The 25,534-nt window shown below is 34.8% G+C and overlaps 1 protein-coding gene across 3 annotated transcripts in view; it reads left to right on the top strand.

Annotated features, from left to right (window-relative positions):
- LOC149806959 (nardilysin-like) overlaps window positions 1-25,534 on the top strand; it is a 133,871-nt gene that overhangs the window by 87,934 nt on the left and 20,403 nt on the right. For all 3 annotated transcript variants that reach the window (XM_089960151.1, XM_089960152.1, XM_089960153.1), the window contains 8 exons: window positions 1,299-1,421; window positions 3,398-3,449; window positions 10,403-10,486; window positions 11,591-11,657; window positions 13,955-14,082; window positions 18,199-18,358; window positions 20,204-20,278; window positions 24,793-24,936. In XM_089960151.1, coding sequence (XP_089816277.1) covers window positions 1,299-1,421; window positions 3,398-3,449; window positions 10,403-10,486; window positions 11,591-11,657; window positions 13,955-14,082; window positions 18,199-18,358; window positions 20,204-20,278; window positions 24,793-24,936 — 833 coding nt within the window. The remainder of the gene's footprint in view (window positions 1-1,298; window positions 1,422-3,397; window positions 3,450-10,402; window positions 10,487-11,590; window positions 11,658-13,954; window positions 14,083-18,198; window positions 18,359-20,203; window positions 20,279-24,792; window positions 24,937-25,534) is intronic.

Consider the following 25,534-nt stretch of genomic DNA (forward strand, 5'->3'; position numbering starts at 1 on the left):
TGACATCTGCTGTCTCTGACTAAGAATAGCTTTTGTGTCAAATAATATTGTCTGAATTTAGTTCTTCTGGCCATTGGTCCTGAATGGCCAATCAGAATGGTAAAATAATTAAATTATAGTACTGAGAGATAATAATTTATCAGTGGTTATATCAGTGATATATCTTGAGGTGATCTGTGTAGCAATTGAAATATAGAATCATGAATTTTTTGATCAGTGCTTTGTGAAGAGAAATAAAGGGGAAATGATTTAAAGATTTATTATTAAGATTACATGTAGATTGAAGAATATTGGTATTAGGATCATAAAAAAGAATGTGATTATCAATATCTGACAAGTTCATCATTTTGATCCTGTTTAGTATGACCCGAACCCTCCGAGACATCTGTATTCTCAATACTTTATTTTTCAGTTATTTGTTATTCCCTCCATATCTTGAACACTGTTTCACCTAGATTCATGAAAATGTATATTTGATACAGTTCAAGTAGACCAACCTAGATTATTCCCAAAGTATGGCACTGTGTCCTAAATTTTACATTTGAGTAACATTTTATTTTCAGCTTTCATTCATTATTCCTTCATGGATTCTGTTTGATTTAGAGATATGAAAATGCGTATGTTGATGCGTCTCAAGAAAAAAAACCAACTATGCCAGAAACTAGGGCATCAAGGCCTTCTCTTTTTACAATCAGTCATTCTATTTCAGCAGTCTGTTAATTTCATCCTCAATATCTTGAACCCTATTTAACCTATGCTAATGAAAATTTGTATGTTGATGCATTTTAAGGGGAGTAACTCTGCCATATCAAAGTAGATCATGACCTAATTTTAATGCTTAAGTGACATTTTATTTTCAGCTATTACACACTTAATATCTTGGACTCTGTTTCACTTACACTCAGGAAAATTGAGATATTGGGTCATCTTAAGGAGACTAAGATGTATATATGAATAAGAGTCAGGAATAAAACAGTGGAGTGTGTGCAATCCATTGAGGACACTTATGCAATAGATATTTAAGGTGATTACTCGTGCATGAACCATACTTGTAACAGTCATCATGCTGGTAATTACTCGAAATTTACTCCAAGCCTCTGACTTCACCATGTCAGTCTTGGCTTCATGGGTGGACAATAATAATAGCAAATGAAGCAGATTTATGACAGAAATAATTGCTCAGGTTTATCAATTATTAGTTGGTCCAAATGCATCAAAATCTTGTATGTGTTTGTACTTTAAAGTGTTAGAAATACATATATTATTATCTCTTTAATTATTTATCTCTTTTAAATTAGCCACAGACTTCAGTGTGGGAGAATGCTCTGGGGATGATGTCAACCTGTACCCAAAAGTGATCATGCAAAATGACAAGTGCAAGCTTCACTACAAGAGAGATGGAAAATTTAAAGTTCCCAAGGGTACACAACACTGGATAGATTCTACATTTTATTGTCTTTCTAATGCATAAAGAGACACTTCTGTCCGTTTTTAGCTATACTCACTGTAGACAGAAATGCTTATGGGATTGTCTGTTGTCTGTCTTAGTACAACTTTGTTATTGCTAGTCCTAAACTTCTTATAGGATTGCTGGGAAGTTGTGCACACAATTTCATCACGTCTTCTAGTTGATCCTGAATGAAAATGGTGCCACATGGACATCCACTGTGACTACCACATTGGCCCTCATTAAAGTTTTATTATCACTACTTCTTCTCAGTGAATATTCATGTCAGAATGGGCTTTTCTCAAGGAAACTTAAAATGGTATCTAATTGGTCCTAAACGGAAGTGGTGCCAATATGATATACAGTGTGGCACCATGGTAGCCATTTTGAAAACGTTTATCATTACTCTTCCAAAACAGAAAGTCATATCAACATGGGGTTTCTGCTAGAAGATTTCTTGTAGTGTCCTGTTGGACCTAAATGAGGTCTTGTTGGTTTTAAATGAAAATAGTGATATGTGACAGACAATATGCCCATCATAGTGACTAATTTGAAAATCTTGTTATTGCTGAAGAATATAATCAGAGATGGTTTCAACACTCAGCTGTTGAAAAGAAGAAGTAGTCTTGCATTGAATTTATGGAATTTCTTTTATGTCATAGAATGTTTTTTGGTATTTATGGGTGTACATGACAGCCAGTACAACTGGTGGAGGAAAATCAAGTAAAAGCCAAGGAAGAACCACCAACCTACAGGAACCTCTGGCAAGCTGTTTCACATACCCAGCATTTTCAAAGCCAGATACACCTATCCATATGGACAGAGGTAAAGGCAAGCACCTTTGACCACTTGGCCACCTGGGGCTCCTTCAGCCATTAGAGTGTCAGTCCCTGTATGGGACTCTTGTTTTGATGTCAGCATGTCGAAAATATCTCAGTTGTATAGTTTCACCTTTAGATTTTTTATTTAGCTTTAACAATTTTTCAGTCATATTGCTACGATGTCTGCAATGTGGCAGTTTATATTGATGTCAAACACTGGGGCATCATGCCTCAGACATAAAGCATGATGTCCCACCCAGTCACATTATCCTGACACCAAGCCAACCAGTCCTAACACTAACCTCTTAATGCTGAACGCCAAGCAAGGCAGCTGTTGGTACCATTTTTAAAAGTCTTTGATATGACTCAGTCGGGGATCGAACCCACGACCTCCCACACCTGAGATGGACGTTCTAAGAACTAGGCCACCAGAGCGGTCCCCTTCCAGATTTGGTGGCTTCATTGTTGCCAAAAAATATCTTACAATTTTCATGTGAGAAGTTTGAAAAGTCACATAGCATACATCATGTTGTAGTTTAAAATTTTGTATGTTGTACAAAAATACAAATATTTTGTGAATCTAATGCATTTTATTTCACACCAGTATCATAAATATTAACAGAAATACTATTATGTAAGATCATTATGTTGATGGAAATTCCTTCATATGATATTAGTTTTGTACAATGATATCATGTCTGAAGGGACATTTTCTTGCATTTCAGATTCTATATATATATATATATATATATATATATATATACACACACACACACACACACGCGCCAATTATCCTAACAGTTAACAATTCTATAAAAAATTATGACCCCAGAGAGTTAGAATAATGCAAGTTTGACAGTGCTTCAATGGAAGAGAAACCCTCACCTTCCAACAACCCACCACCAAAAGTAATACCACTCACCCTAAAAACAGATGTGATCATTTTTATTCATGTAAAGGATCAAGTTTACCTTTGAAATTAGAACTTCTCATTATTACAACCATTTTTTCCCCCAGTTTCAATAGTGGTCATTATTGAAGGTTGTGCTGCATCTAGTAAGCATGATTGTACACACTGACTAAAAATGAAAGCTTTTGTTCTATATTGGACATTTATCTCTTCTTCAAGGTTATGTGAATGTTCATTTGATGAGCCCAGTTGCCTATCGGTCCTTAGAGAGGTGAGCATAGTTACTTTTAGTTCATGACTTATTTAATTAATTGTTCTCTGCTTTTTGAGGAAAAGTTGGGGACAGCATTAATTTGGATGTGTCCTTCCATCCATCTTTTCTTCTCTCCATCCATCACTCTTTTATATGGTGAATGCAACATTGAAAAGAATCTTTGAAATCAAAGGGTTTCCTTGAAAACTCCTTGAATTTTTAAGATTTTATTTTCTATTTTTGAAAAGTATAGATTTGTTGAGAAACCTCAAATTTATTCTAAACACTTAATGAATTTTTGCTATGGGATTGTTATGACTATTTGGTCTCAAACTTAAGTAACAGAAAAGAAGCAAACCCATTAAGTTTTATAAAACTTTACAAACTATTTAATTATCAAAGTTACAAATTGAAAAATGTGAAAGGAACTTAAAGTATTATGAAGTAATGCCAAACTAGTCCTTATAAAGGCCTGTAAAAGTCCTAAATGAATGAAAAATTCCTGATAAATTTCAATACCAGAAATGTACTGGTCCTCCAAGAACCGTGACGTTGTCAAGATGGCATTGTCCTGAATTCCTTTGAATAATTTATAACAGTTCCAGAATATTAGTATAGTCCAAATAAAGAGCAGTTTCTATTTCCACTGAACAGTCCAAACAAATGATTTTACCCTCAAATAATATCAAAGTACAACATATCTGCAGACTTAAAACAGGAACACGGTAGCGCGAATGACTCCAAAAATTTAATTTTATCTTTATAAACACCGTATATTGTGACTTATCGCTCAATAGACCCCATGTGGCAGCACACACTAATTTTTGTGTAGGCCAGTCACATGACAGAATTATTTTGGAAACATAGAAATTGCATCAGTCACTGAGAAACTGTCGTAGGTGTCATTTTAAGTATTATTTTAAGATTATTATTAGTAATTGTCAACACATACATAAACATATTTATAAAGATTACAACCATGATTAAAAATTGAAAACATTAAATTAAATCATGTACCAGGAGTTACAAAAATATAAATAAATGTACATAACAGGATACAGAACATAAAAACTGAATAAAATATATTACATTTTAAAATCAGAATTTGTGTATTTTACAAAAGTAATAAAAAATTAAATTTTTGTAAAACTGGGTGTATTAAATGACTTGAATATGAAGAAACAAATCAGCATATGAAGAATGATTGATTTCAGTAAGAAAAAGAAAACCTTGCACAATTTTAAATGTCATTGAAAACTTAAAAAGATATGTATGCAGCTGTATGAACCATGTTTCATTTACGCACTATTTCCTGAATTATTATTGGATTTTATCCAAATTTGGGATGCAGTTAGATACAGTGAGACAGTTGTCAACATTCTAGGTCATCAAATAGTACAATTTTCAGACCCAAAAACATTTGTTTTTGTACAATAATTCCCTTGATTATTATCAGATTTTGACCAAATTTGGTATGTAACTTGATTTAATGATATCTTGGCTACGTTCATTTATCCACCTTCTACCATTGGTTACCAGAGTTCAGACCACGGAACGTGCTATCTAAGTAAATAATCCCTAAATCACTAACCAGTCACAAGTGCATCTCATTCTCACAGTTGGCAATAAATATAAATTTATAACATATGCAAAAGACAACAAATCTTTTTGCTGACCTGTTCAACAATAAAGTATATCCCCCAGTCACTCCTTATTTCCTACTAATCACATTTAATTGCTTCTCAAAACTGACTGCCAGCTTACAGTTACCGACATGATCCACCGATTGTCGCAGATAGCAAAAACAGGTATTAAGTGGCCTGAGTCACTTATGTCAGTGAAAAAGTAAAAATTTACTTTATAAAAATTTGTCTCCAGCAACTTTCGCCAGCCAATAAAAAATCATGCCACTTTCAAAATTCTTTCGCATTTGTCGCCAAATGCAAAGCCTAGTGGAGGCCCTGACTGAGAAAGTACATTTTCAGGAAATGGAGGATACAAAAATGTAAGTGTTTTTATTGCCATTCTTATTACCAGCTAAAGAAGACATGTTTTTTGCTCTGTCACTTGCATGCTAAATGTTGGAGGAACCCAGCTAAGTTCATGACGTGTGGCTTCTATTGCTGGCCTACATACAAAGCATTGTATTAAAAAAACTTAAACAGAAATTTGCAGCGCAGCTACTGTGTGTTAGTGGAAATAAGAATTCTTCATCATCTTGGCTTATTGGCTCTGAAGCTCTTAGTTTTCTACCAAAACCTTCAGTTTTAGTTTTTTCTCAAATTTAGTATTTTGAATGACTTGTAAAATAGTATCACCCTAATTAGACATTCCCCTTTTTTTGATGCAGTGTCTAAACTCACAGATCCCAAGAGAAATTTGTCTACTCCTTGACATCACAAATACAAAATTTGTTTACATTGATCAACATAGTCACAAAGACAGAAACATTTGTTGAAAATCCTATTATTCTCATTTGTGAAAGGAAACAAAGTTACATCGGAAAAAAAAATGCATTTCACTAATTCTCTTTTTTTTCAATAAGTAAGTCTTCATAAAAATCCTTATCAGCTATTCTGACAGGGCATATGAACTTCCCACCATAATAAGTATCCAGTCTGCTACTCAACATGTGTTAGCCACATGACTAAAAGCTGATAACTGCATCAGTAACACTGTCGAGAATGGTGCACAATATTATAAAGTTTTGTACACATCTGTAAAAAGTGATATTCTGAGGTGCTTTTTTTGTTATTATAATTTGTGGAAATTTACATGAAACATAATTTTATGAGATATTTCATAACTAAATCAGCATCCTGTATATTATGTCTTATTTAAGCAATATTGTATTATTTTCTAAGATTATCAGATATGTAAGAAATTTTTCTTATATACTACATTTTCAATCAACCTTTTTGAGAATCTCAATATTTATTAATAAATTGGTCTGATAATTGTAAGAATTACAATAAATGAACATAAGACCGTTTCTTGTAACATTATGTCTTTTGCTTTGATTATTTGCACTTTTAGAGTCATAAGTTATGAAGGATGCAAAACAGTTTTAAAGTTCCAAAAACAGTACATTCAGAGATTGAAGTTCTGTATATTCACAATGCTGAATAAGTATTCAAAAACAATCATACACTAAATCTAATTTTTTTAAATCATAAGTAAACTTTTTCATCATGATATGAACTTGATTTTCCCCAGTTGGATTATTTTAGCTTTTGCAACAAAATCCATTCAAAAATGAAGATTTTGATAAGTATAAGAAAAACAGGGAGGGATGTTAAATAATTTTTATAAATGTAATTTTTCCTTTAAACTTGAGTTTTCTATGTGCTGTTGATGTTACTCTACAGTATATTATTTTCAATAGAGCTTGTGTACAATATTGTCATAGTAAACGATCGACTTCTGTGAGGTGCATCAAATGGGTGATGTACTACACAATCTTTACGATAAGGGATTGCCTGGATGAAAGCTTATCAAGAAGAGTATGAGAGAATATCATTGACATTTCTTACCCATACATTGCTAAAATGACTAACGTTTCCAAAGTAATGAGAGATATTACTATGAAAGAAGTATATTTCTGAAAAGGTGAAAGTTAGTGCTTAAGTGCATCAAAACCAGGTAATCCAGGATACGTATCTGAAAGATATGTGATAGCCCTTGGCTTCAATTTACTTTTATGTGCTATTGTTACAGACCCTAGAGGGCACTGGTCATAGTCTGAACCATTCTGTTTGCAAAATGTTGTAAATATCTCTTAAATGATCAGAATGGTATTTTTGATACTGCATCTCTCACGTTTGTTGTGGACCATGCAAATATGCTGATTCATTTGCTTGTTTGAAAAGGTTTCATTTGTGACTCGGTGTCCACGTTGTTAACTTGACCATCTCTACTTTCAAATGGACAAAAAGCTTCTTTAGTTCATCCACAAACAAATCTGATACCAAAAGCTAAAATTATCAACTACATGAGCGTACATTGTTTGTTTACAAAATAGTTTTTAATACACAGTGCTATTTTTAGTCTCTTTTTTAACAATATGAAGCCATACAGTATGGAAAAATATTGCACATTTCAAACAATGTAAAGTTAACAGAGTAAAAGATGAGCATATAATAATGTTTGATAGATACAGCTAACTGCTGAATAAACAATCAGCAGACTAGTCCCACTTTCTTAAGCCCATTTTAATCACGTCACTCCAGATAAATTATTTTTGATGTTTGGTGGTAATCCAGTGTGCATATTTTGGCTTAAGGTTAGATGTTTCTTGGGTTGATTGAGACCTTATGTGAAAGAACATCTACATGTCCCATCTCCACCCATTCATTTAAGTGAGCAGTCACTAGAGAAAAATACCACACACGAAATCATGATTTTAGTTCCTCCTTGGAAAATGTGTATCAAATATAAATCTGGGGGTTCAGTGCATGAAGTTAGCACAAAGGTATTATGCATTCCTTTAATTGAGACAGTAGTTTCTCCCTAAGATGCACTTTCAAAGAGTGCTCTCACTTTCTTTTCACTTTTTGATTCAGATTTCTTCATTTATGCAAAGTGTTAGCAGTAAGTCACTTAACTAATCAGTCCAGTTACTACTGTATTAAGCCAGTTTGCTCAGCAATGCATGGAAGTGATTGAAGGTACAGACCTTTCAAGAGATCTTTGCGTAGCATAGTCACTCAATTTTTTATTTAAAACAAATTTAATTACAAATGCATGAAATTAAGTACATTTATTTTTTAACCAGGCCATGACATTAAAGTGATTCACTGTATAATGTTATACAGCTTGTGTAATTCATTTCATATGTAAAAAACACTTATATATGATCTTCTATATTGAAAACTTTATATATTACATATAGGTGTGCTCCACATTAATACATTTCTTTATAACGTGAATTCAGATATAACATTATGTCTAATGATTTTTTAATGTTGCTTATTCCTTGACACTACTCAGAATACCACCCAGCCTATGAAAATATCTTTCATGTTAACTACAGTACAACCCTGTTATAATGTACCCCACTATAATGCGAATTCAGATATAACGCGGTCTTGGCATGACTCCTGAAATTTCCTGTATTCATTTGCACATGAAAAAAACATTTTTCTGTTCAAAGTACATGAAATAGTGTATACAAATTTATTATCATTATGGGGAAGAGATCGCATATGAATTTGAATTTAATATAATCATAGTGTGGTTCCTGAAATTTTAAATACATGTACGTTTATTTGTCTCGCACACAGAAAAATACTTTTTTAAAGTACGAGAGATAGTGTGTAAAACATTTATTATCCTTTTGGGGAAGAGTTTGCGTATGAAATCAAATATAATACAATTGTGGCATGACTTCTGAAATTTAACAATTTCACCAGGTTCTTGAAGTGTTATGCCAAAATAAACATTATCGGAAATGTTACTTATTACTGATCCATGAGTAAAGCCAGTAAGTTGTCTTTGTGATTATCTTCAATTAATTCTGTATACAATCTTTATACAATCATTGCTCAAACAATAGCCTACATGTGTTTCTTCTTTAACTGCATACACAACCAAGCAGCAGACAATGCAGTGGTTGATAACAGATTCTCACAATTTAATAAACATCAAAAACGAAAGCCGCCAACATGTTTGCTGGGCTTGGTGGTGTTATTAGACACAGTCAGCTGACCAATAAATAATGTCCGCTTTTTTTGGCTGGATATTGAAAGGGTATGAAATTGTACATGCGTTCCGCTTACAAAAATTTATAAAAGTGACTCGTGATCATTGCAGGCCTACTGCACTTAGTTCTAGGGTTTTACATGGGGATGGTATTTGTTTATGAACTCTTTATTAATTTCCTTTTTTTTTAATAAAAATATTTTACCGTTAAGGAAAAGCAAGTTCACAAATGCAAGTCATTCTCTGCACTTTGCGCAATGATTAGTATAGTAGTTTTCACATTTCTTTCGATAGTCACAAAATCTGAAGTAAATGTTATATGCATGCTGAAAGCATGTGTTGATTGTTAATTATTCTTGCTGCAGTCGTTCAAATGAATAGGCTTACAAGTGTTAATTATTGGAAATTTGCAATGGATAAATTTACACAGCAACACATATGAGACAATTTTAGCAGTATGAAATTTGTACAGACACCGTTCATAGACCCTGGAATGTAATGAACCGTACATGTGCTTCTTTTTTAACCTAATTTTGCTGTTAATTTTTCCCATTGAATTCAGACATATAGTGATGTGTGACAAAATTATTGAACAGTCTAAATATGTATGCAATTTTTGCAATGGAATTACATATATTACGGATTAATTGCAAACCCGACAGTACGATATCAGATGGCAAGTAAATGGTGTTGATACTCTGTTCATGCTGTATATTAGACATTGAATTCAGACACAATGATTGGGGTAAAAATTATTGAATATTGTAAATCTTTGTGCAATTTTTCAATAGAATTACATGCATTATAGATGAACTGCATATCATGACGGCACAATAGTAAACGGTGCTGATACCCTATTCATCATATACATTAGACATAAATACACAAATATGTGCCAATGAGTTGTTCTCTAAAAAAAGTAAAATACTGTTAAACCCCGCATTAACGCGACCCCGATATTAACATACCAATTTTTTAAAACCCTAATTGTCGCGTTATAGCGGGGTTCCACTGTACTAGTTAAATAAATTACTGTTATGTACCTGCTTACAAGTTAAATCCAACTACAAACTACACAGACCCAGATCTGCCATCATACAATGTGCTGGCAGATATGGACGTAAACAATTCTCAGATGAAATCAGTAGACACACAGTGTAGACCCAGATATGACAGCACATTCTATAATGGTAAGTCAGGCTCTGTGTTGTTTGTAGTTAGGCTTGACTTGCTAGTGAGTGTATACTGTAGATACTCTTATCTTTTTTCAGCATGACACTTTTAGATCTGTACATCAATATCCTGCAACAGAACCTCGCTGAGGATATATACCCAGCGCAAATGGCAGGATATGAGTAAGTCATAATATTATGTTTAACTCCATTTATTTTATGTTAAATATACAAAACTTATAACAATTTATATCAGTGTGCTCTCAGTGATTCATTTACAAGGCACTTTCAACCCATCTGATAAAAGCTAAAGGCCATTTGCTTACAATTAGCTTTACAAAAATATCTTTGTGTAACATAACCATGATATTACACTATTTGTTGTTTGTGCATTGTTAAAGAGTGCTTGATTAATAACTTAATGTTAAAGGTGGATGCCATGCTCAGATTAGTATGTTGCACTGCATCATTTGGCACATCTATAACGAAAACAGAAAGTGGAAGGGAGGAGGATTATAAATAGTATATTCATTACTGCTCAAATTATTGAAGTTTGAAGTCATACAATGTTGACTCACGGCCAAAAGGTGCATAATCAGATTGTACCATTGGATCATCCAAGGTTGGCTACTGTGGTTTGTCCCAGGGCAAGGTAACTTTTTGTACCATTGGATCATCCAAGGCTGGCTACTATGGTTTGTCCCAGGGCAAGTTAACTTTTTGTACTATTGAATCATCCAAGGTTGACTGCCATGGTTTGTCCCAGGGCAAGTTAACTTTTTGTACCATTATATCATCCAAGGTTGGCTACTGTGGTTTGTACAAGGGCAAGTTAACTTTTTGTACTACTGGATCATCCAAGGCTGGCTACTGTGGTTTGTCCCAGGGCGAGTTAACTTTTTGTACCATTGGATCAGCCAAGGATGGCTGCCATGGTTTGTCCTAGAGCAAGTTACTTTACTTCAATGGTCTGGTCATGATATAACCTTTCAAGTGTTACTGTGCTTCAGGACAACTAACCATACCAAAACCAAATCTGTCAGTTCTGAAATTATTGACTGACAGCTTATTATATTCATGAACATGAAAATGTAGTAAGACATCACATTCTTTATTCTAATTAGCCATGTCCCCAACCTTGTATAATAATCATCTCTTTGCAGTAATCGGTTTGCTTTTTTTGGTCCAATATGAAAATAGGTGAACTTGTGTAAAGCCTTCATTTGGCTGCCAAATGGGACTTTCTTTTTACATAATGATGCATGCTGTCATGCTTCTGTCTTACAGCTACACCCTTGATGGATTACAAACAGGAATGCAGGTGCAGATTGAGGGATTTAACCACAAGCTTCCGGTATGTACATTATTTTAATAAAATACATTCAAGTTTTAAAATGCAATACAGATAGGATCCTAGGTCAGTGGGTGTCACTCACATTGCCCTTCTGCTTTTTAACTTGATGGGTGTTTCAAATAAATGGATCATGGTATGCTTATATATTGTCACTGGACATTGTTTGGGGACCCCAGGTGGCTGAGTGGACTAAGGCACTCACCATTACAAATCACTCACCCACTCGCATGTTACCTTCTACATGGGTTTGAGGCTCAGGCTTGGCCAATTTGATATGTGAGAAAACTTGCCAGTAACATCTCAGAGGCTGTGTTTATTCCTGGAGTTTTCCCCATGTTCTTCCTCCACCAGATTTACTGGCCACCATATATAGCTTTTCATGTGCTGAAAAGTGGCATAAAACCTACAAAAAGAACAACATTTCATCTTTGAGTTTTTATCGTGTAAGCCAGGTCAAAGATACACAGATAAGTATTTTAAGGTTTCTTCTGTTTATTCTTCATGTCAAAAGAAGCTGTTTGAAGTCAAGGAATGAACATTGGTACACTTATGCAGTTTGATGGTATCTCATGTATCATAGACAAGGTTATATGTTCATGGTCAAGGTCACTGATAACATTTTTAAAAACTCTTTATCTGCATTTTCCTCTATTGCTTTTTAAAATTGCAGTTCAACTTGGTTTTATTCCAGGTATGCCCAGTAACTTAACAGCAATGTCTAAAAGCTCAGATTTCACTATTGTGACCTTCTGTGACCTTTTCATGATAAGTAGGAGACAAACATTCAGTGAATATACTTGAAAATTGGAGAATAGCTGATGAGAGTGTCATTAACATATACATTGAGACCTGTATTTAGCATACACTTTCTGATAAGGCATGTGTGGGATAGCTTATTTGATGGATCATGGGAATCATAATCCAAAGGTCATAAGTTCGATACATAATGAGACCAGCTTGGGTTGACTGATTTGGTGTGTTCATGGGAAAGACACATATCTACTATTTCCTTGGCAGAATATAACCCAAAAATGTATTGAAAGTGCTGTTATATGCTGTTACAAACCAGCCAACCAACTGAATAAAAGATACCTGCTCATGCAGGACAAGAAGACCTGTCAGTGTTCCCATTCATGCAAATATGCAGATGAATTATGCATTAATAGCACTTGGCACATACAAAACATCTGCCTGATATGTGCAGTTCATATATGAAAATGGTACATAATTAACACTAAATTAAGTCTGAGAAATGTATTTACCGCTGGGTATCTATGTTACACGATTTGACCAATGTAACTGAGTCTTTTATGATCAACCATATTGGCCCTGAGGGGAAAACTGGCACCCTGTCTCAACTGTACTAATACACATTCAGTGCATGGTACATACCTGGAAAGGAACCTGGAGATAAATTCTGGAGTGGCATATTGGATTAATGACTTGCATATTTATGGAGGAAATAATATTCCTTAAGGTTATTTTTACAATAGAAAAAAAAATAAGACTAATTAAGAACAAGAAACTTTTATAATACTTAGAGTTGGTAAATAACTTACTACTTAAGCCATCTATACAGTATTATTGCTTTTCTAAAGTTGTGATTTTGTTTTCCCGATACATTTCTTTTTTATTACAGTGCAGTGATATAATTTCTTTATATCACAATTTTCACTCCCAGTGTTTGTGTTATATTCATATTTTAATAACTATGGGGATGCAAAACTCTCATTTCAAGAAAGTAATGAGCACTGCCTGCTTAAAAGGTCATTTTGTAGTTCCACTAGATTTCCTTCCATTGTGAACTTAAAGAAATTGCATGATGAAAATCTTGGACTTTTTTTAGGCAGCATGGTTTTATATAACAAATTTTTACCACCAGATAAGAATTTTACATATGCTATTTTTATCTTTCATAATACATACATTTTATAGAATTTTAACATCTTTACATTTTATATTTTACCTTGTTGATGTTTACATTTGTTTGAAACGGTTCATGTTCCTAAAGTTTTTTTGTAATTCATAATTTTTACCTTTTTGGAAGTTTACCTTTCGTCGGCATGATATAGCCACTGTTGCACTCAGGTGCCATGAAACACTGCTACATATGTAACATATGATACAATGGATGAATCATTTACGAAGCTAAGACAATTCAGTGGTGCATACAGTTGCCCCGTTAATACTGGGTCAAGATTACATGGTGCTTGGAGCTTTAACATGTCTTGGAGGCCCTGACCTTCCTGTACATATGTATAAGTAATGTTTTACAAGAAACATACATTTATTTGCAGCTTGTGGCTGAAATGATATTTAAGCACATTAGAGACTTTAACTGCAGCATTGACGTGTTTGAAGCTATTAGAACTGAACTGAAGAAGGCATACTACAATGAAATGATCAAACCATATGAGTTGGCAAGGTTAGTGGAATATATTAGACATCTTCATCCAAATCTCTGATAGCAGATTTTGAGGAGTTTAGGTGTGATGTCAGGTAACTCCACCCCACCCCCCACTTTGTATAACCACCATAAAATAGAGTATATCATGCCTATCTGTCTTTCTGTCTGTCTGTTTGACCATCCCTATCTTCTCACATTTCATTGCCAAATAATAACTTGAGTTTTCCACCATCTACTGTTATGAATCTTTGTTAACAGCAGGTATTTGTGGTAAGGAGGAAGTCTGTCGATTTTGGAGTCAAAGGTGAAAGTGACTGAAAGCTCAAAAATGTTTTCTGCAACAAAATTTCCATTCACCTAAAACTCGACTTTGGATTGTGAGCCCTGGTGGCCAAGTGGTCTAAAGTGCTTGCCTTTACTTATCACTACCAACTCACCTGTCTTGGTTTTGAGTCTTGGGCTCAACCTATATGGGTATATGAGAAAGCTGCCAGTAGCTTCCCATGGGTCATTGGTTCTTTTCAGGGCTTTCCTTGATTATTCCTTCACCAATTATACTGGCCACCATGTATAGCCTATCTTGCAATGGGAAATGGCATTAACCCCAAAACAACAACAGCAGCAGCTTTGTGGATAGGCTTTTAATGTAAGTAGAAGCTGTTGATTTTGGGGTCAAAAGGTAAAAGTTGAATGTTACTTGGACTGAAAAATGAACAAACTAAAGTTCGTGACCATGTACCTTAACCACAAATTGTGAACGGCTTACACTTTGTGTAAGAAAGAAGGCTATCAATTTTGGGGTCAAAAAGTTATAGATCAAGGTTACTGTGAATGAAAAGGAGAATATTGGTTTTTGCATAACAGCTTTTAGACTATATGTTGACCAAAGTGTTTTGTTGATGGCTTCACTTAAGTGTGGAAGATTTCTCTTGACATAGGGATAAAAAGGCCAAAATCTTTGTTGCTGAAAGAAAAATGGGGTTTGTACCACACTATTTTGTTTTAGAGTATGTTCCCTGACCAGACTTTGTGGATGGTTGGTGCTTAGGGTAAGAAAGAAACCTATGGATTCTGGGGTGTAAATGCCAAAGGTTATTCACATGTTAAATCTGTTAAAAAATAAACAGTTCTGCACAGTAAGTTTATCACCAGACTGCATACTGTAATCAAAGGTCAAGGTCATTGATGAATATTGCTGAGTAATCTATCAAACACAGGCCAGAGGTATAATGTTCATGGTTCTCTTGTTCCAGTTAAAATAGTGCATTTTTTGGAGATTTGTCAGAGAAATTGGTACATTTAAACAAAATGAATGACCACGTATCCAGAAATACTGCTGGACCTCAGGATCATGTTGTTCTCAAAAATATGATTGAGACTCGGGCAATGTTTAATGCAAAGTGGAGGGGAAGGCATGCAAATTACCTGCTGTTCCTGCACTTTGTTATTGGTTTTTATTCAATTTTAAATTAAGGTTGATTAAATTATGGGTTTTTAAAAATATTTTTCCTTGATCTTTCTCAGTGATAATATTTGAATACATGCACCTTTATGATCGAGATCTGCTATCATATTGAAGAAACTTTCAAGGGTTTCAGATTAAATTATTACGTAGAGGGGTATAGGACATTGATCCATTGATCAGCCATAAGGGCAGTATACAACATGCACCAACAGTGGGTCATGTTAAAAGAAGGATGATTCTAATCTTTAGGAAAGTTTGGGAGACAGAAACATCATCTGCTAAGGTTGAAACTAGGGATGAGGAAAGGTCTGATGGTTTGACACTTGTTGAAAATAGTTTAGACAGTAGTGGCTACCTCATGTACGTAGGTATTAGGGACCTCCCCTGCAAAAGAAAGTTTCTGACAGCATCTCAACATTTAAAATCAGATACCACCACCACCATCCCATAGATGATAATCCTTTATTTGCACCCATTCTCCTCTATTTCACCTATAGTAATAGATTATGAAACATGGGTGTCACCTTTTAATACTTTAAATGTTGTAACCTCCATTCTTATGATTATATATAATGATTTGGGGAGGGTATATCATGGAATTGTGTTAGGCTGAGACAGAAAGTGCTACATAACCCCTATTTTTTTGTTGTACTTATTGGTTTATTGAAAGATGATTTTCATTGCATTAGCATTGCTGTATGTAGGATGCACAATCATGAAAATCACCCCAAAATGTTTGATTTCCTGCAAAAAATTTTTTATATGTTTTTCTGGGTAAAGTCATGGTAAAAAAGAACTGTTCCTATTTTTTTTTACTAATGTTTATATATATATATATATATAATGTAAAAATACAGGTTGCCACTTTCGTTGGATATTTGGATATGTTATGTTGTTCTTGTGTACTTGTGAATCTTGTCATATATTTCCTGTGTGTCACATGCTTTATTAATATTGGTTATTAAGAAGGGTCAGGATTGCACATACTTGATTTTATGGCTAGCTTGTGGGGACAATGCTTTAAATGGCAAAAACAGTTTTTCATTATTTGACCAGTAATACTTCTAATAAAAGAGTGCAGATGAGTCTAGCTAAATGCACAGTGACAGTGAACAAAACAAATCCTCACAATAATCAGATAAATTGATGGTCAAGATGGTGACACTAAAACTGAGGGTCTATCCAGTGTCAAGAAAGAAACACTCTTCCAACTCAGACTGAAAACAATACATCAACCGTGGTTGGAAATTAATCAAATAAATGAGATGCTTTGCAGTTGATGTGTAAAAACAGGCAATGGGAATTCTTGGAATTACTAATTTTAGGACATCAACCTATGACAAACGTATTGAATTACCATTTCACAAAAAAAGGTAATTCAAGATTTGGGACTAAGTGAAAATCTTAAAACTGCATGCATGACAGCTGTCATGTGTTGCACAGTAAATATGTGACACTGTTTTTCAGATACAAAAATGGATAGAGGAGTGATAATTTTCAGCATATCGTTTTGATTCTTTAATGTTAGGTGTGTAGATAAAATACTGTTTTTAGAAAACACAAGATTTTGGTTAGAGTTTTAATTAGCCAGCCAGATATGTGTTGTCTCTGCTGGACAGTTTGTGGGTCTGAATTCATTAAAATGTGCAATTGTGCTGCATACAAATCTGTCTGGAACACACCAGCATACATTGCAGAAAATTACCAGTATTTAATAACAGCCTTATGTAGCCATGAAATTTAAAATGGCCATAGGACATAGGGTTGTGTTATTCCACATGGATTTAGAAGTTAGCAGACATAAGATATAATCTGGAAGCAATCTGTACATATTGCCAAAAGGACCCATCAACTGATTGTTGCTAAAGAGACACAAGAAATACTGATAAGTGTCTAAAATGTACACTGATGTATTATGGACAAAACTGTCTGCAAATAATTCCTCAAATTTTATGAATAGGTAAATTCAGACCCACAAATCATCCATCAATATCAGCACAGATTTGGGGTGGCTGATTTATGAGACTGACAGTACACATGATATGTATTATATGTTCTACTTAATATTTAAAACACATGGAATGCATTTAATACACTTTTCTACATGCTATTGTACTGTTTGAATTTGCTAAAAATATGTAGACACTTTACTGAGAGTCCCCTTTATCGCCCCTTATTTGCCTCCCCCTTTTTCAGATTCAGTAGGGGAAAGTGCCTACCTTTACTAAATCCTAGATGCAGTGTTTTAGTGTGCTGATTTGTGTAGTACTTAGTGGAAATTTTTAGTGATGAATGTTGAGTTTTAAAGTTGGATTTGCTAGTTGTATTTCTTGGTAAGATATATTGTAAAATATTTGTAACCCTTCATTTTTGAGCTCCTTATTGATTTGAATTTTGAGCTCCTTATTGATTTGAATTATGTGTAATAATTGATATCATTAGTTTAGACATCCCCCCAATTGTAAATATTCCTGCCTCTGCATTTTTGATTTACCTCATTAAATATAAATTGTGATCAAATCTTATTCTTTGCTCATAAAAACGTTGCCACTCTAAAATATGAATAACAGCTTACAAAATTTTTAGTCTTCGCATCTACATAATAGACAAAATAGCTATTGATTTTTGAGGCCATAAACTCTGTTTATCACTAACTTGTTTCATCACAGAGCAGTGAGGTTTTCTGTCATTATGAAGACCTACTGGCCAGTCCAAGAAAGGTACAATATAATAACAAGAATTACAAAGGAGAACTTGGAACAGTTTGTGCAGGAGTTTGTTTCCAGTGTCTTCATTGAGGCTCTTGTTATAGGAAATTTCTCTTCTTGTGTAAGTATGCTTTTTGTGTAATTTATCATGCTGTAATACTATTATTATTTACAAAAAAAAGACAATTTTTTTTCTTCTTTCTAAAATCAGATACATTAGATATATGAACTGAAAAAGTGAAAACAAGCTAATTCCTTTCTAACTCTTTGCAATCACATAAGTTTTTTAATGTTGTAATTAAACTTCTTTGAGGGGCCCCGAGTGGTCTAAAGTGCTCACCATTATGGATCACTGCCATACCACCTGTCTGCATCGGTTCGAGTCTCAGGTTCGGCCAATGTGGGTATGTGAGAAAGCTTGCCAGTAGCTTCTTGTGGGTCGATGGTTCTTTCCAGGGATTTCCAAGGTTCTTCCTCCACCATTTATACTGGCCACCATGTATAACCTATCTTGTGCTGCAAAATGGCATTAAACTATACAACAACAACGACAATAACAGACTTCTTTGAACTTGTATAAACTGTCATTACAAATACTCCTGGTTCCAGTGAAACATTATCTTCCATAGCCCAATGAGTTTATACTAGCATGAGCTAACCATCTCATAACATCCCTGCAGTGATAAATATCCCTGCATGATCACTGTTATGTTGCACAGAGTCACTTTTTAGATAGTGTTATTTAAGTTTTAACAGATTACTTTGAAGGTCATTCAAGGACAGACATGTTTGTTTTGTTTCTGTTTTAAATGCAATTTCAGAATTGCTCTTCTCTAAAAACAAAACAAACATTCTCATTAAAGGTAAATGTTGCCTTAGATGCAGGACCAGAATCTAACCCACCATCTGGAGCCAGAGCAGACTTGATCTGTTTTCCAAAATTGATACTCTCATCCTTCCCGAAATCTCATCTGCATTTGAACATTTTGCCTTAAAAATGAATCACACATCCATACTATTCCAACTTTCATAAAATCTGACTTCAAAGAAATGGGGGCCTCAGGTGGCTGAGTGGTCTAAAGCACTCATTTTTTCAGATCACTGCTGTCTCTGACTCATCTAGTGTGGTTATATGAGAAAGCTTGCCAGTAGATTCTCATGGGTTGGTCGTTGGTTTTCCTGAATTCTTCTCCACCATTTATGCAAACCACCATTTTTTGCCTGTTGTATGCTGAAAATTTATGTTAGCCTCAAAACAACAACAACATCAAAGGAATGTTGCCACTTATGATGAATTGTACAGTAATCTTAAATTAATAGGGCTTAAATTTCATCATTTAAAGTAATGAAGAGTAATAACTTTTGTTTCTCTTATTTATTTAACTTCAACATGAATTGGGTTTTTCCACCTCATGTACTTTATCTGTGCAAATGAGCCTAATAGGTTTTCTGACAAAACATTCGTAACACAACAACACCCTAGCTATTGTCCATCAATTAGGGAAATTGCAAGGGTGGTTGTTTAACTCTGACCAGTTGTTTTAATCTGTGACAATCAACTATATAAACTGTGGTGATAGTTTTCATGAGCACTAAACAGGTTTATATAGGCTTCCAGTCTATATTGTATTGTGATGTCAAAATGTTCTTTTTATCTCTGTATCTTGCTCTCTCTCTCTCTCTCTCTGCTAAGCTCACTAAAAATCTTGTTTTCCAAAACTTGATCGTGTTGGAGGCTTTGTGGGTAAAAAATCTTGGGTTTTTTTTTTGTTGATGTGTTGTGTTTTAGTTGGTATGGCATTTGTGTCTTCTGGACATGTTATAGTTTCATTCTTAATAATCTAGTTAAATAAATATACATATATGAACTCAATATTTTACCTCCAGTAAACTCTAAAATTTGAGGTACTTGTGACTTCATAAAATATAATATGAAAATCTATATCAGTCAACTCTCATGTTGCAGGAGGCTGAGGATATTTGTTACCAAATCAGCAGGAAGTTTACAGGACCTTCAGTTCCGGCTAACATGCAGTTTAAGGCAAGTGCTATTTGACAGTTGGTGATACAGTAAAATCCATCTTGAAAGACCACCACTATTGCCAAAAAATGGTCTCTCAATATAGGTAATAACACTAATACAAAAAAAATGCACTGAGAATCTGGTGTCTCAAAACAGGTGGTCTTTCCCATCACTGGTCTTTCAAGATAGGTTTTGCTGTCATATTCTACCTATACAACTGAATATGGTTATGTACTGTTGTTTTACATCACCTCAGCACCATAGGGTTTCATAGTGCCAGGAATGTACTATGGAGGTACTTCAGATATATTACTTGGTTATAAGAGTACAACCACTAAGTCCAGCTCTCCCAGCTTAAGGTTTACTAGAAGAAAAGCTAATGTGATCTGCCCAAATAGGTGATAGTGAGGCAAAGGTGGTCTTCCCTTTGATTGAGGGATTGGTGCCAATCTTGTCTGTACTACACTTGCTTCTTCGATTCATGCTAGGAGGCATGTTTTTGTAGAGACTTTGCAAAATCCTGTTGCAAAATGGTACCCTTTCACACTGGGAAGAAGTCTGAGGAGATTTCTCCATTGTTTTAAGACAGTAGTTAGGGTCCATAAATGCCAACCATGTTATGTACCAAACCATGTTATAGTGACAACTGTGGTATGTGTTGATTCATACAATATTAGGGACAGAGTTATATACCAGTCATGCTATAGTGAGAACAGTATTATATACCAATCATGCTATATTGAGAACATCATTGTATACCAGTCATGCTATAGTGGGAATGATAAAAAAAACTGTTAAATAATGGTGTTTTGAAAACGAAATACAAATATAGCAGTAAGCTACACATTGTTTTCTTTTCAACTTATGTTGTTATAAATCTGTATGATTTGGGTCATGGGCTCTATAGTGGTACTGCATTATATCTGGAATTGTGTTATATCAGAGCATGTTATACAAATGGAGAATTTGTATATTTCTACCTTTTTCTCACTATTCTTTATCTGAAACAAAGTTTCTTACTTGATTAGAACCTAACTTCATCATGTGATGTACATGTTAGTACCATTATGGTTGCCTGCCCTGCTCACTTGTACATACATTCAAAAAAGTTGTACTTGACCAATAATAAGATATCTGTCACTGACTGTCTAATACAACAGATCATAAAGGTCATGCATTTAATTTGTATTGGCATTTTTTGTTGTTCATTGGCATCCACTTCACACATATTTTACATAAAGCTTGACAGGCTTCATCTGTATAGACAATTGCTTTATCCTTTCAATGATTACAGAGGTCTGTGGGTGGTTGAGTTGTCCAAGGAGTTCCCCATTACAGAGCATTAATGTCTTGCCTCTGCCAATTTGGCTTTGAATCTCACTCAGCTCAGCCAATGTGGGTATGTAAGAAAGATTCCTAGTGGCTTCCCATGGATTGGTGGTTCTTTCTGGGGTCTTCCCAGGTTCATCCCTCACCAAATATACTGACCAATATGTATAGCCTATCATGTGCTGAAAAATGGAATTAAAACTGCATGAAACTATACCCCACACTCATGGTCTAGTTGGTCCTAAATGAAATGGTGGTGTTTACAAATCCAATATGACCACTACTGTACCCATCTTGAAAATCTCTTTATCACTACTCCTCCTGAACTGAAAGTAATATCAAACATGGGGTTTTAACCAGAAGACTTCTTTAGATGTCTGGTTCATCCTGAATCAGAGTGGTGCCACATTGACATCCCATGAGGCCATAATGGTATCTGTCTTGAAAATCTTTTTATCACTACTCCCTCTGAATGGATAAACATGTCAACATGGATTTTTCACTTAAAGACTTTTGATGATGTCTAGTTGGGCCTATCTGAAAGTGGTGCCAATATGATATCCATTATGTCTATGACAGCTTGAAAAATCTTGTTTTTACTGCTCATCTTGAACAGTAAGTCGGCATGCAGTTTTCACTGGAGGCTTCTTATGGCATCTGGTTAGCCTTTTAAAGAAACATTTTCTGATCTGATATCCAACATGGCCAACACAGTGACCATCTTTAAAATCTTGCTACTCCACCTAGATGGAAAGCCATACCAACACTGGGTTTTAACATAAGACTTCTTGAAAATGGTGTAACTTATAAAAATTTTATGGCTACCATTGCAAGTATCATGGGGTTTTGACCAGAAGACTAATTATTGTATGTAGTTCATCCTGCATGGAAATGGTGCCTATGTAGCCTACTGATATTGTTATCACAATGGACGTATTGAAAATCTTGTTACAAATTCTCCTGACTGAATGGTCATATAAACATGGTTGTTTTTAACCAAAATTCTTTTAATGCTTATTTTTATCCTAAATGAAAATGCTGTATGAGGGGGCCCCGAGTGGCTGAGTGGTCTAAAGTGCTCTCCTTTATGGATCACTGCCATCTCACCTCTGTCTGCACTGGTTCGAGTCTCGGATTCAGCCAATGTGGGTATGTGAGAAAGCTTGCCAGTAGCTTCTCGTGGGTCGGTGGTTCTTTCCGAGGTTTTCCCGGGTTCTTCCTCCACCATTAACACTGGCCGCCATGTATAGCCTATCATGCGCTGAAAAATGGCATTAAACCCCACAACAACAACAAAACAACATCCAGTATGGCTGCCACAGTGGCTAATTTGAAAATCTTGTCATTCAGGAATATCAGAGAAGGTTTCAACACTTAGCAGCTTAAAAAAGGAAATGGCCTTATCTTGAATTCCTGCACATTCTTTTAGGACAGTAGAGCATCAGTCCTTTCAAGGGACTCTTGTTTATAAAGAGTAACCAGTGAAATGCTTGTTTTACTGTGGCTGAGAGTCAGTCATAAGTAAATCTAGATTTTGTGACTAACAGGCAAAACATAGTGATTTCTGGAATCACTTTCATTTTGAACAAAACCAGAATGGTGAAGTCAATCAATCATTGGCAATTTGTCATATGTGCTTTGAAAGTTTAAAATATTTCTAAAGGGTTACTGATCATGCTTCACAGATGCATCCTACCATCCGTCTGTGAATATTGGCTCCAGTTTGTCTGCTGTGTCCAGTTTTTCTGCTATGTCCAGTTTGACTGCTGTGTCCTAACCACTCTTGAAAAATCAGTTTGGAAATCCAGTTGAGTCATTTAAGTGTCAGTTATCAAGATTTGAAATCACAAGTCAATTACAAAAGGACCGCATGAACAACAGTTACTGTTACAAGTGTAATGTTGCTAACTTAATTGTGCAAGACCTCTGGCCTTCTAGTGTTGTCTCAAACAAAGAATTCATTAAAATGATATCATCATTAGATGCAAAGCAGGCATTTTTTTTTTCTTCTGGTTTCAGAATTTTAGCATTGGTCAAAATACGTATCATAATTGTATACAATCCTCTATATTGCATTATATAGCAATATGATTCTGCTGGCAGTATTCATCCCTGTTGATAGGTCTGTCTGTGTCCATAGCTATTTTCTTCATCAAAGGTTTGGTATAAATCTTCTCAACTGGGGTTCCTGGGAGAGGGTTCAGTGTCAGATATTTAAAATAATTGCAGTTTCAGTGACCCCTGCTATAAGAGACCACCCTTCCTTATAGGCCAGATTCACCATTCATGGATTTATTGATTATATAGTGTTATGACTGTCATGAAGGACTCTGTTTTGAATTGAAGGAGTGGTCTTTTAAGACAGATTTTACTGTTTTTATATTTAGGCAAAACATCAATACATTTAAGTGTTTAAAAGAAGTTTACTTTTGAGGAAAGAAAAAGTTTACATTTAGACAAATCTCTCAGACATTATATTGCCTTTACATTAGCCAGTATGAATTTAGATGGAGATAAATTTGTTTGGTTTGCTAAAACATTATTTACAAAATAAAATGTTCACGCCCTGGATTGTCAGATTTGGATGAGTAAAATAAAAATCTGTGACCACCAGCATTATATATAATAAAGTAAAATGGTGTATTCTGATCATAGTGTACCATCTTTTTAAATATAGAAAATCTTTTTTTACTACTTCCTGGCAATAGTCACCTCATTATCCAGTCACTAAAGTTGTTGAATTTTCAGAATTACATCCAGAAAGACAAATATCATAAGGTGACTTAAACATAATTGTTAAAAAAGATGAGCTTGAAAAGACCTGGGTCAGTTCGTGTCTCAGATGGTGTTTCAGTCCATATATCAGGCAGAAACACTGTATTTAAAACTTTGTCAGTCGAGGTCATTTATTTAGGGTACCTGTACAGGTAAAAATAATATCTTTGCCCCAAAACAAACCCTTTTCTTTGCCCATACCTTGCAGCCATGGTTATGATTTGGCTCAAATGTGCTTATGTATTTTTAAACAGACTTTATGCATGTAGCAGGTGGACACATAATTTATGCCACAAATTGGGGTTATGATGGTTTATACTTCAGGGTCATTGTCTGGACGGGAGAGGGGTACATAATAAAATTTGGCTTGGTGAGCCGTAAAAGTTCACTGTTGCTCTTCTTATCTTGTTTTGTGCTCTTTTCTTCAGGAGTTGTTGTTGGAGCTGCCAGTCCAGCAGACATATTGTCAGGTCAACAACATCAACCCTGATGACAATAACTCATGTGTGACAAACTACTATCAGTCTACATCAGGGGACATTCGATCATGCTGCTTGAATGAACTGCTTCAGGTATACCCAACACATAATGATATGGCCTTAAATCAGAGATCATTTATTATAATACACATAGCACAGTCTCTTCCTTTCTTGTATTAGGTCATATATTTCATTTTTAGCTCTTCTGCTTTTAGATCAGAAGGGGTTATGGGATGGGATGTTCTCCACTGAACATGCATCTGTTAGTGCAAATTTGTTTTTGCTGCTTCTTTTTAACTACTTGGAGGATTGCATTAAACTTTACTGATACATTCTTCCCATGGTTTTGCAGGTCCAAAATGAAAATGATTCTACTTAGATAACCACAGTGGCCATGTTGAAAATCATGCTATTGTTACTCTTCCTAAATGGATGGTCGTGTTAACTTGGGGATTTCAGTCCTATGATGTCTAATTGAATTTAATTGGAAAATCGTGCTGATATGATGTCCAATATGGCTGTCACAGTGGCCATCTTGAAAATATTATTAGGGCTACTTCCCCTGAAGAAAGTGTAATACTGTCATAGAGAGTTTTCACCAGAACACTTCTTATGATATCTGATAGTTGGTCTGAAATAAAAATGGTGTCAGGATGATGTCTGATATAGCTGCCACAGTGACCATCTTTAA

This window comes from Sinohyriopsis cumingii, chromosome 1 (genome assembly GCF_028554795.1).
Source record: "Sinohyriopsis cumingii isolate HCF-2022 chromosome 1, ASM2855479v2, whole genome shotgun sequence".
In the NCBI taxonomy this organism is placed as follows: domain Eukaryota; kingdom Metazoa; phylum Mollusca; class Bivalvia; order Unionida; family Unionidae; genus Sinohyriopsis; species Sinohyriopsis cumingii.